Source organism: Sturnira hondurensis, unplaced genomic scaffold (genome assembly GCF_014824575.4).
Source record: "Sturnira hondurensis isolate 20B ecotype Veracruz unplaced genomic scaffold, ASM1482457v3 Scaffold0000880, whole genome shotgun sequence".
NCBI classification, from domain to species: domain Eukaryota; kingdom Metazoa; phylum Chordata; class Mammalia; order Chiroptera; family Phyllostomidae; genus Sturnira; species Sturnira hondurensis.
This window is the reverse complement of record NW_028073511.1, coordinates 2,291,526-2,303,281: the sequence shown is the minus strand read 5'-3', so window position 1 is coordinate 2,303,281 and position 11,756 is coordinate 2,291,526. Positions and strand designations below refer to the sequence as shown.

General features: G+C 51.0%; 1 protein-coding gene across 1 annotated transcript; it reads left to right on the top strand.

Moving 5' to 3' along the window:
- UNC5CL (unc-5 family C-terminal like) lies at positions 1-6,129 on the top strand. Its single transcript, XM_037056396.1, has 8 exons — positions 1-452; positions 937-1,237; positions 1,966-2,228; positions 2,925-3,026; positions 3,292-3,359; positions 4,156-4,256; positions 4,399-4,512; positions 5,883-6,129. The coding sequence occupies exons 1-8, from the start codon at positions 68-70 to the stop codon at positions 6,127-6,129; spliced, it is 1,581 nt and encodes a 526-aa protein (XP_036912291.1). The 5' UTR covers positions 1-67.
- The last annotated feature ends 5,627 nt before the right edge of the window (positions 6,130-11,756 follow it).

Here is an 11,756-nt window from a genome sequence, read left to right as displayed (position 1 = left end):
TGTCCTGCCCTTGGCCTTGGCTCTTACAGGGGACCAGGGGAGCTGGCCGCATCCAGTGACCAGGCAGATGCGCTTGCAGCAGAGTTCCTTCCAACCTGCCCAGTTCCTACTGCTGGTGGGGGTTCTGGTGGCAAGTGTCCTCCTTCTGGTGCAGTGCCTTCGACGGCGCTGTCCTTGCTGGATGCTGCAGGCCTTCTGGAATCTGGACAGGCAAGAGGAGCCAGTGTCTGAACCCCCGCCCCTACCAGAAAATGAGTCCTCAGGGCCGTGCCCACCAGCCACCCTGTCGGAGATGGCTGCTTTCTACCAGGAACTGCACATGCCCACCAAGGGCCACACCATCATCCGTCAGCTGATGCACAAGCTGTTAGTATTTTCAGCTCGAGAGGTGGATCACCGGGGCGGCTGCCTGATACTCAAGGACACAGGCATCTCTCTGCTCATCCCACCAGGTAACAGCACCCCGGCTCCCGTCTCACCCCGTAGTTGTTCAGATTGAGCGTTGTACATTGGAGGGTGCATCATTCACAGACATCTTCCTAGTTTCAAAAATTATTTGTATTTTTAGTATGACTTTATTGACTCCAAAGATGAATATACTATATATTTTTGTGACAATTTCCTGGCAGGTGGAAGTAAAGTGCCTTGTTCTAATGAACAGTATGTTATGACAATCCTCCAATAAAGGAAAATAAAGTGGAGGAAGAGCATTTTTTGCAAATTCACACAAGCCCTGGGTGGGCTAGTGGCAGCCCTGTAAGAAGGGCGGGTGACTTGTCAGCTCCCAGTCATCTTGATCTCCACCCGTACTGCCTTCCCTTCTGGGCGCCCTCTACCCTGGGCTCCTGCCCCTCCTCCCCTCCAACTCTGGCCTGGCCTTCCCTGGGGCAGGGTGTGCCTGCCGGTCAGGCCCCTCTCAGATCTCCGTCTCCCCAGGTGCTGTGGCTGTGGGTCGCCAGGAGCGGGTGTCACTGATCCTGGTGTGGGACCTGTCGGATGCCCCATCATTGTCCCGAGCCCAGGCGCTGGTGAGCCCCGTGGTGGCGTGTGGACCCCACGGGGCCTCCTTCCTGAAGCCCTGCACCCTCACCTTCAAGCACTGTGCACAGCAGCCCGGCCACACCCACACCTACAGCAGTGACACGAACCTGCTCGAAGCTAAGGCCTGGAAGCCCCTGGGACAGTCAGGGGTCCACACTTCCCTGGACGAGTGTCGCATCAACCTCTCCCACTTCAGGTAGGCACGAACCTATTGGCCTGTCTCTTCTGCCCCCCTTTTTTTCTGTTTGCCCATCCTCATTTCTCTGTATGGATTTGCCCCTTTATCTGTCCCAGATGGCCTGCAAATCCCTTGTCCTCTTGTGTCCCTTTTGATCTCTCTGTCCTAGAGTCTCTGACAGCTTGTGTCTCTCCAACCCTGTCCAGGACTGCACACCCCCATGGTCTCTGCCGTCTAGAAGGGCCCGACTTACCCCCAGTCCTCTTTCTGGAGGGGACCTGTGCTATCCCCACCTTTGTCTGCCTAAGGTTGTCTGTCTATGCCCTGTGCCCTTGCTCAGGATTAGCCCCCAACTGTCTTGGGCGGTTTGTCTCCTCCAGGGCTCTAAGAAGCCTTCCCACCTCTTGTCTGTTTTTAGCTCTTTCTAGGATCTTAGGCCCTTCTTCCTCTCACTTCCTTGCCACTCATTAACCAGAGCAGGACCAGCCATCTGTGGGACCCTCGCGAAGCGTGGTGGCCCTGAGCCCTCCTGCCCACCGTCCTGTGCTGGAGGATATCTACTGGCTCTTCTCCCTGTGATGGTCACTTTTTGTCCCCTTACCAACTCCCCACCTCCACTTCCTCCCTGTATACACCCTGGCCTGCTGTCCCAGGCTCCTTGAAGGGCCACACAGACGCCTCTAGCACAGCAAGAGCTGGGTGGCCCAAGTGCTTGTCTCTCTCACCCTCTCCCATGTACTCTGCAGCCTCTACACCTGTGTGCTGGAGGCGCCGGCAGGCCAAGAAGCTCGAAAGTGGCTACAGCTGGCCGTGTTCTGCTCACCCCTGGCACCAGGGCAGACCCACCTGCAGCTGCGTGTCTACTTCCTCAACAACACACCCTGCGCCTTGCAGTGGGCCCTGACCAATGAGCAGCCCCATGGTGGCCGCCTGCGCGGGCCATGCCAGCTCTTCGACTTCACTGGGGCCCGAGGGGACCAATATCTAAAGCTCAAGTACATCTCTGAGGGTAAGGGAGGCTGGGGAGACTCCACTAGAGGGAGGGTCGGGCCTCCCGCTGGGGTAGAAATCTAGGAGCCTCAGGTTCCTCTCAGAGACCACTGGGCAGACTCCAAAGGGAGCCCTCTGGCTTCTGCTGCTGCCTCCAGGGGCCCCAGGCTCTGCCCACTGCCTCCGTCTCTCTGTGGCTCACTCAGCCCTGCCTCCTCCAGGGGAGGACAAAGTGACGCAGAGTGGGAGGAAGGGAAGAGAGACACGGCACTGTCAGGAGGGAGGAGGACGCTTTATTGTCCCACCTGGATGGAGCTCATGTGGAGGAGGAGTCCCAGCCTCCCCTGCTTGGGCCCTTTCCTGTGTGGCATGGGCTGTGGGAACTGCCCCCGGGACCTCGGGCATCTGTTTGGGCACACAGGTGCGGAGTTTCTGGGGGTAGTGGATGAGAGGGGAATTGGAGGGGAGGGTGCAAGGCGGGGGTCTGCATGTTGTGTATGTGTAGAAAGTGTATGGGGGTAGGAGGAAGCACACTCACAGGGTCTCCTGCCCAGGCTCTGTGGACTCCCGTTCACTGGAGACCCCCCTCTTGACTTTGCTCCCGCCTCATCCCTCAGCACAGTGCCCTGCATAGTACCTGCCACAGAGCAGGCTTCCTTAAACTCTGTGGAAGGCCCTGCCCCCTGAGACCTTCTCTTCTCTGTCACCTCCCCAGGTTGGGAGAATGTGGATGACAGCAGCTGCCAGCTAGTCCCCCATCTCCACATCTGGCATGGAAAGTGCCCTTTCCGCTCCTTCTGCTTCCGGAGAAAAGCAGGTAGTCTAGGCACCCGAGCCCACTTCCTGACCTCTCCTTTCTCCTCCTTGCCCGGGCACCCTGGAGCTCTGCAGCTCTGCATTTGGCCACACACACAGACCTGTTCGAGGAGAGGAGCCACAACAGGTCTTCTCAGAGAGAAGATGGAGTGTCCTGCCCAGCTTCTTCAGCTTTCCAAAGCCCCACTGTAGAGCTCCTTTCAGGACTCCAGCTCTTACGGCAGGACTTTTCTTTTGTTACCTGCCACATTCTCTCCTTTTTGTAGCCAATGAGAACGAGGACTGTTCAGCACTAACCAATGAGATCATTGTCACCATGCACACCTTCCAAGATGTGAGTTGGAGCTGAGGGCAATGGGACGTTAGGGCCTGGGGGGAGCGTTGGACAAGGTGAGAGAGGAATCTGGTGCTCAGTAAGTATGGCCCTAATCACATAATTGAGCAGGTGAAGGTGGTACCTGGCCTCCAAGTTACTCCCCATCCCTGACTCTTGTCTGTTCATGGATGAATCCAGTAGGGGAACCAAACCTCTTCTTAACCCAGGGGAATCTGGGCATCAAAGAGATGTGGTTTCTTTCTAAGCTGATTGTCTTCACCTGAGAGATGATGTATGTCTTCAGTGTGGAGAGTGGCCAGGAAGGGGTCTTCAGGAGGTGGGACTGGAGTTAGATAGCTCCCTCTCTCAAGGGAAGATATGAAGAAATGAGGGTTGAGAATCTGGAGAACCATAGTGGCATCTTAGTGGAGAGCAGGCAGATACCCCTCAGGGGTGTCAGCTGGGGAGGAGGAATCAAGGAAAGGAGGAGTGGAAGGAAGGGGACATGCATGCCTGACTTCAGTGTCCCAGGACCCCACCCAGGACTTCCGGCACCTTAGGATGCTCTCCATTTGGTCTTCATGTCCCAGGTCCCCCCAACCTCAGCACACAAACTTATGGCTGAAGGTTCTGGGGTCAGAGAAGCAGAGGGTGGGGGTCCTCTGTGGGTAGGGTTGCACCTACTGATAAAGTAGCCCTGAGTGACAGGCTGAGGGACGACATGAGAAATGGAGGTAGGTTCCCCAGCTTCTTGCTTAGATGTCTTCTGATCCCCTGATCCCTAAGTGTGTCCCCGGCACCTCTGTTGGTGCAGGGCTTGGAGACCAAGTACATGGAAATCCTCAGATTCCAGGTGTCAGAGGAGGAATCCTGGGCAGCGCCACCCCCCGTCTCCCAGCCACCTCCATGCAACAGGTGATGTAGGGGTTGCTTGGGCTGCTGCCTGAGGGGTGTTTGGGATTCCCTCTCCAGTGCCCATGGCATTTGGGAATGTGGAACCAGACTGGGAGTCTTTGACCGTCCCCTCTGAGAACACCCTTTCCTGGGTTCTCCCCAGGTTGCCCCCCGAGCTCTTTGAGCAGCTGCAGATGTTGCTGGAGCCAAACAGCATCACAGGCAATGACTGGAGGAAACTGGCTGCTCACCTGGGGCTCTGCGGCATGAAGATTCGGTAAGAAGGGCGAGTTCTGCGGATGGGAGAGAAGGGGGCTTCTTAGGATGCCGGATAAGAAAGAAACTTGAAAGGAAGAGAATGGCTACTCCCCTCCACCCTATTGCCCATAAAAGGGCATCTCTTTCCCTTTACCACTGTATTTTCAGCCTAGAATGATGCCTGGCTCCTAATAGGTGCTCAGTGGAAATCTAAACATGAATCAATTAACATGTAAGTTACATAGGAGTGCTTAACATGCTGTACCCTGAGGTGTAGACTGGCAGACTGTAAGATAATGTGTATAAGGCATGCAGTTGAGTGCCTGGCACATGTTAATAAGTGTTGGCAATAATGGGGGCAATGCATCCATGGTCTCTGTCAAGAGAAACCAGTAGAACAATTTTGGGCTCAGCCCCGGAACCCAGACTGTGAGTGCAGTGATCAGGGAAGAACTCACCCAGAAGATGGGACTAGAGCTGGGTCCCACTGAAAACAGGGTAGATTTTAAAATCACTCATTTATTAAACATTTATCAAGTACCTACAATGTCCTGGAGAACGATGCTAAGCTTTAGGACACAAGATGAATGGTCCTAGCCCCCAGGAGCTCACATTCTGATATGGGATACAAAGTGCTTAACAGAATAAAGGCAAGTGTTCCTTGAGCCTTATTGCATGTATCCTATATTGCAGAGCAGGTTGAAAGTGGATAGAGGCACAAAATAGCTAAAGGAAGTTGTGAGAGCAGAATGGTCTCCTTCCCCTGGGAGATGGGAAGGGAGCTTGGCCATTCTATTTGCGAGGAGCAGCAAGAGTTTGTGGGCAGGTTGTGTGCAAAGCGGTAAATGGTTAGCCGGAAGAAGGAAGGTTCAGGATGGGAGCAGGAAGGAAAGGTGAGGGGAAAAACAGGGCCAGGCCAAGTGGTGGATGAGTGGGAAAATCAGGGGTGTGAGCTTGGTGAGTAGGCAAAAGAGACTCTGGAAGGTTTTTGAGCAGGGGAGGGTCTTGGTAAAAGCCATGGTTTAGAACAACTGTTTCCCCAGTGGTGGGAAGAATGTTGTGGCCTAGGAGAGAGGAAGGAGGAAAGCAGAGTGTGTTGAGGGGGTTGCGGTTGGAAGTAGAGAGGACAACTACAGATCAGAGCAGGAAGCCACCTCAGGTCCTCACATCCAAGCCCTCGGGGTGAGAGGAGGAAACTGAGGCTTAGAGAAGAGTGGCCTTTGAGCCACTGCAATCTCAGATTTCAAAGTCCTGGGCCCTCCCTTCTTCCTGTCACCTTGAGTCTCCTGGAAGGCAGCAAGAGCAGGATGAGAACCAGAGCTGGGAGCAAGGTGTGGGTCTCACTGTAGTGCTCTGGCTCCTCTCCTTTCCTCCCACACCTGCGACCAGGTTCCTGTCCTGCCAACGAAGCCCCGCAGCGGCCATCCTGGAGCTGTTTGAGGAGCAGAACGGCAGCCTGCAGGAGCTGCACTACCTCATGACCCTCATGGAGCGGCTGGACTGCGCTTCCGTCATCCAGAACTACCTGAGCCAGACGAAAGTCGACAGCCCAGCCCGGGTCCGCGGGGGCCACTGGGAGAACCAGGGTCTGGAGCTGGAAGTGGAGGTGGACCTGCAGCTGGACGAGAAGCTCTGAGTGCCCAACCACCCCGGGTGGGGGGCGGTCTGCAGCACTCTACAAACTTGGGTGTGCCTGGACACTTAGGAAGAACATAGCTGTTGTTCCTGGCTATGCCCACCGACCTCATCAGAATCCCCAGACCGTGCCTAGGGCCACTGTGAGGCTAGACTGCCATCACCAGCCAGCCTCTCAGGATCAGGACCTCCCTTGTGACCCGCTTTGTCCTGCGTGCAGATCCTCTCCTGGACGGCAGGGGGCGCAGGAGGCCAGGAGATGGCCTCACTTGGCCGCGCTTGGGGAAAGCTATTTAATAGACCAATGGACTGCTAGGTTGCGGTGTTGGCACGCCTTGGGGACTGGTCAGCCCATGGTGCTTACCGAGCACTTCGTGATCCCCAGAATTGGACTGGGTATCATGCGGAATCTTGGAATATATGAGAGAATTTGGAGACTTGACAAGCCCACAGTTCTCTTGTGGGAGTCAGATGGGCTTGTAGGAGCTGAGGGCAGACTCTAAAATGATGCATGCAGGGTGGGGGAAAAGCAGGTTTACAGTTGTGAGTAGCGGAAGAGTTTCCTCTTGTACTAGTTATTTATTAGTTATTGTATTATTTTCCCTAGGAACGACTGTAAACCTACTTTCGCCCCACTCTGTGTATCCTGTGGTTAGGGGATGTGGGAGTGGAATGAACTGTACTGTGTCAGGGGTTGAGAAGAGAGGGAGCTGAGTACAGGCTGGAGCAGTGAGCGTGCTGCACGTGTGAAAGTGATTCAGAGGCCTGTGGGTGGGGGTAGGGGGAGAGGGTGACTATATTGAGGGTAGGAGCCGAGAGTGAGCGTGGAGGGCTAAGGCATTGAGGAGTTCGGCCTCATGGGTGCAAGGTGAGGGCCACAGGGGTTCAAGGCCAGATCTACCATACCTAGCGGTCCACCTGTCTCCTTTGCCTTCCTTTGTCTTCCTTTGTCTTTTTATCCTTGCCTTGTATTTCTCTCTCTGCCGTTATGTCTGTTATAAAACATCAACGCTGAAAGGGAACTTCAAGATGATCATTCTTACCCCACCTTTTAGGTCTTCATTTCGAACTGTGAGTTTTAAGTCTCTGTGACTTCATTTTGCTGTCACAGTCTCCTGCAGTTCTTCATTCCTGAATCTGTCTCTCTGCTACTCTATGTCTTAGCATCTTCTTTTCTCTGCTTTGTTACTGCACCTGCCTTTGTGTGTTTCATCCTCTGAAACCCTCTGGCATTCCCCTCAAGCAAGGGTCTCTAAAACCAATGTTATGTCTCAAGGGCTAGAAAGACACTGGGCTACCCTAGGAATGGATGGGTGGGAGTTTGACCTTATGAGTCAAGATCCAGTTTAGGGTCAGGAAACAAAGAGATTAAAGAACAACCCCCTGCCCCTAGTCAAACAAATATTTTATTCAGCACTTACTGTGTGTTAGACACTATATAGAAAAGAAGTTGATAGCTGGGCCCTGAAGAGGGAACAAAGGGTTTGACTCAACTCTAGCAATTCTTTTGTTTGCAAACAGGTGTTAACTTTTTCAAGGGCAGGTGAACAATCTCTTTGGCAACATTAACAATTTGCTTCTGTATTTAATTGAAAAACATTAAGCCTTTTTCTACAATGAACAATGTTGTATAATAAAATATGAAAATTGCTTTTCTTTGTTACTAGCTGTGTTTTGCTTGGATCGATACATTTGGTTGTGGTATAAATGATTTTATTTGGTAAAATTGTACTGAGAGGGGCAGGTTGGAGGGAGCATTTTGTAGATTGTTCTTCCAGTTTGAAAATTGTCAGGGTCTGGCACGGTAAATCAGGGAGGTTCACTTTTCTTTCTGTTGGAAGCAAGTGAGGCCCTTCCCCCATCTCCCTCTCCTCTTAGCTCCATCCATCCTCCCCTACCCTTGTCATTAGCCCTCCCATCCCACCAGGGTCTGCCAGCCACTCCAGGTTGGTACCTTGGCCTCCTCCCCCTGCACTTGGCTCAGGATTTGTCCGCCAAGAGCATTTTCCCCCTGGAATCCCAACACAGTCTCTCCCCTTTCTCCCATCATCTCTTCCTTGCTTTCTGCATCAGCCAAAGGCATCTTTATTTTGTGTTCTTCCCTGACCATGAAGAAATCACTTTAAGAGTTTCAAGTCTTCTGGAAATGGGAATAAAGGCCAGGAGGGTTTCTGTGATGGGACTGGTGCCTTTGGCTCCTCCCTGCCCTGACTCCTCAGAAGGGGCTGGAAGTGGAAGTGCCAGGAAAGGGAGGCTTGGAATTCTTGGGGTAGGTGGCAGGCTGTCTGATCCCTGTATGCTGGGTTTGGCCTTTCCCAAATCAAACCCGGTTTGCATGTATCTGCTGTCACCTACAGCTGAGACATGTTCTAGGGACATTAGGAGACTTAGCGCTCAGCCCTGGCCATAGCATTAATTAGAACAGCTCTCATTTCTCTGGCTTCAGTCTCTTTACTCTTGGAATGAATTAACTGTGTTCCAGGCCCTCCAAGGGTCTTCTTTGAATTCATAGGGTTATGCAGAGATGGCACAGTGGTGACCTAGGGGACATACACTTGGAGATTTTTCTTTGCATACTGCCTTTAAATACAGCAATTGGTCACTGCCTGTGGCCTTACCTCCAGCTCTTTCTTGATAGGTTAGTGTCACCAGTGTATGTTGGGGACATAGTCTTTCCTATATGTCAGCTGGGTTATTGCTGGGCTAGCTGCCTGCTGAGCAGCCTGGCACCAAAAAATAGACATGAGTCACACAAAGTAACTATGCTTTTCACTCAGCATTTATTGAAGGCAGGTTCACTAAAAGTAGAACATCAACACACATTAATATCCTACTCACACTCTAACAATCTAAGAGAATTATAACACATACAGCAATCAAGGGGGGGGGATAATGAATCCAAGTCCCAGAGTCTCAGTCTGCAGATGTGGGAGACAGCACGGTGGGCAAGAGAGTGACAGTGTCATGCAAAGAAGGTTCTCTATAGCCAGGTGGGCAGCAGGGCAGACGAAGTCTTCAGTCCATCAGGGCAGAGCCTTCAGTGGCCGATTCCGAAGGGAGGTCAGCATGGGGTGGAGCAGCGCTCTGGTGTGTGGAGCTCAGCTGTCTCAGCAGTGGTCTGGAATTTGTCTGCTATACCTTGAAAGTGGTGCACTCCACCTTTCTGGGTCGTTTTAATAAATGTCTTGGTACCCTTGCTGTCAAATGTGGAATTGGTCCAGGAGCCTATCCATGGGTGGTCCCGCTCTGCAGATGTGGCTACTCTGATCCCGTGTGCAGATATCTTGGGTGTGTCTCCTGCCAGATGTGTCTAGCGTGACTTTGGTAGTTTTCCTCTTGAATCAAAGTGTCATGGGTGACTGACAGCCATCTTTGGTTGACATGAGGGACTCCATTTTGTTTTATATACTTTATGCTATCTTGATTGGACCAACGCCATTTTATTGATCCTGCTCTCCACAGTTATTTGCCTAGTTCCTAAAAACAGTAAATTTGTGACTTCTGCTTTTATGCATGTTGTGGAAGCCCGTGCCTAAACTTCTTCCTATTAGGTTTAGAACTGGGAGGAGAATGAGCAGGAGAGGTCAGGTCTTCAGGGTCAGACACTCCCATGCTCAGAGGTCACGTGTGCTTGGCACCCTGTTTACCTGCTGAGTGCCATTCATGCCAGTGTCCAGATTCGTGTTGCCCAACAGAGACAGAATGGAAGTCACACATTTAATTTGATATTTTCTAGTAGTCACCTCAAAAAATGTAACGAGAAACAGGTCAAGTCACTTTTAATAATATATATTATTTAACAGAATATATTCAAAGTATTATAATTTCCATATATGATCAATAAAATTATTAATGGCATATTTTACATTCTCTTTTTCTTAAAGTGTTTGGAACTTGGTATGTAGTTTACAGTTATAGCACATCTCAATTTATACTGAAAATGTGCTCAAATATTTGATCAGTATTTAGCTTTTATAAAATTTATAGCATAAAAAAGTATATTTACATACATAAGCTAAAAGTGTTTCCAAAATGAAATTAGGTATAAATTTAAAAATTTAAATCAATTGAAATAAAATAAAAATGCAGTTCCTCAGTTGTACTAGCTACATTTCAAGTGCTCAGTGGCTGTGTGGCCAGTGGGTCCTGTAATGGACAGTGCAGGTACGGATTATGGATCCAGTTGGGCATAACTTCATAGTGTGCTTGCCCTTTATTCATTCATTCCTCCAATATTTGCTGAGCACCCACCATGCACAAAGTGTTGGTGGTCAAAGTTCAACGAAGGAAAGCATACTCGTTCTGTAGGAGCTTCTGGAAGGTTGGCAGTGGAGAGAAGGGCTCTTTCCTGCCATCCCTTTCCACGCTCCATGTGACGCAAGAAAGAAATGGAGGAGGCTCGGGCAGACCCTCTCTGCTGTAGAAGTGGCTCGCAGGGCAGTGCGATGGAGGCCAGGGGTTCAGTCAGGTGTTCCTGGTCATCTAGCACATTCCGTGGGTCCTCGGCTGCTGACAACAGAAGTCGCTCTGGTTGTTTGAGGCAATCAGAGGATTTTACTCTCAAAGATAAATAATAACTTGGAAGGCTGAGAAGTAAAATTGAGGTTTCCAGCAATGACACCCTAAACTGTGCTGTAGGACTAGCCCAAGTGGGAGAAAGTGGTGCTGCACTAGTGAACACTGGGTCTCAGGAACTGCAGGTGCTCCTGTCCACCACTGCAGATCTCATCGCTGGTTCTGAAAGCTGAGGCCGCTGCTGCCATCTGTGTCAGGCAACATGGGAACTCCATGCACTGTACTGCCTGCTTTTTCATGCTACCCATTTCTGGATGAATCTCAAATGCGGGCATCAATCAGATTGGCAGCACTCTGACTGCATGCCGAATCCTGGCTGCAGAGGAATCTGCAAGGTTGAACTCTGACTTGAATATTGGGGAGGTAGGATTCATTACATGCAAATATTCCCAAAAGTGGAAAAGTATTCAGAAGTTGATTGAGAGCCATGAACATGACAGATTCCTATTATAGCCAGGTGTTGTTAGTGCTATGGCCCCAGGCAGCAAAGTCTCTTCCCAAAAAGAGTCGTGATCTTGGCAAGTGTTGATGTTATTCCCTGACCTTCAGAATCATCTCAGTGAAGTATGACTTCGCACATCCCTCAGGATATCCCTCTGATCCCTGCACAGTCCTGGATTAGACCTTGACATATTTCATGAGACTGCAACAAAAGCTCACCAACAGAAGTGAACTGATTTTCTAAGTTGCTTCTCCAGTCCCACATACATTCCTGTACTGCAGAGGCTGAAAAGGAAACCCACATTTCCTGGATTCCTTGGCAGATGGGGATCTAGATATGTTTAGTTTCTGTGAATCAGTTGAATAGGGCCCGAGACTCCCTCATTTTTGAGGAGCTGCAGTCCAGGAGCCAGCAGCTGCGGCAGCACCTTCCTGACTTGGCAGCTTCCTCAGTGCCCTGGTTCTGTGCTGTGGTTTGGGGGAGTTTTGCTGAGAGTCTGTTCCTTCAGCCCTTCCAATGTTTCTGTGAACGATCTAGACTCTATATTATAGTGTTTTGTGCTTAAACTAGCTAGAAGGGGGTTCTATAACGTACAACTACGATCCCTATCC

Coding starts and splice junctions, on each gene's coding strand:
- UNC5CL (XM_037056396.1), top strand. CDS start 68: ATGCGCTTGCAGCAGAGTTCCTTCCAACCTGCCCAGTTCCTACTGCTG. Junction 3,027..3,291: donor CTGCTTCCGGAGAAAAGCAG/GTAGTCTAGGCA, acceptor TCCTTTTTGTAG/CCAATGAGAACGAGGACTGT. Junction 3,360..4,155: donor CCATGCACACCTTCCAAGAT/GTGAGTTGGAGC, acceptor CTGTTGGTGCAG/GGCTTGGAGACCAAGTACAT.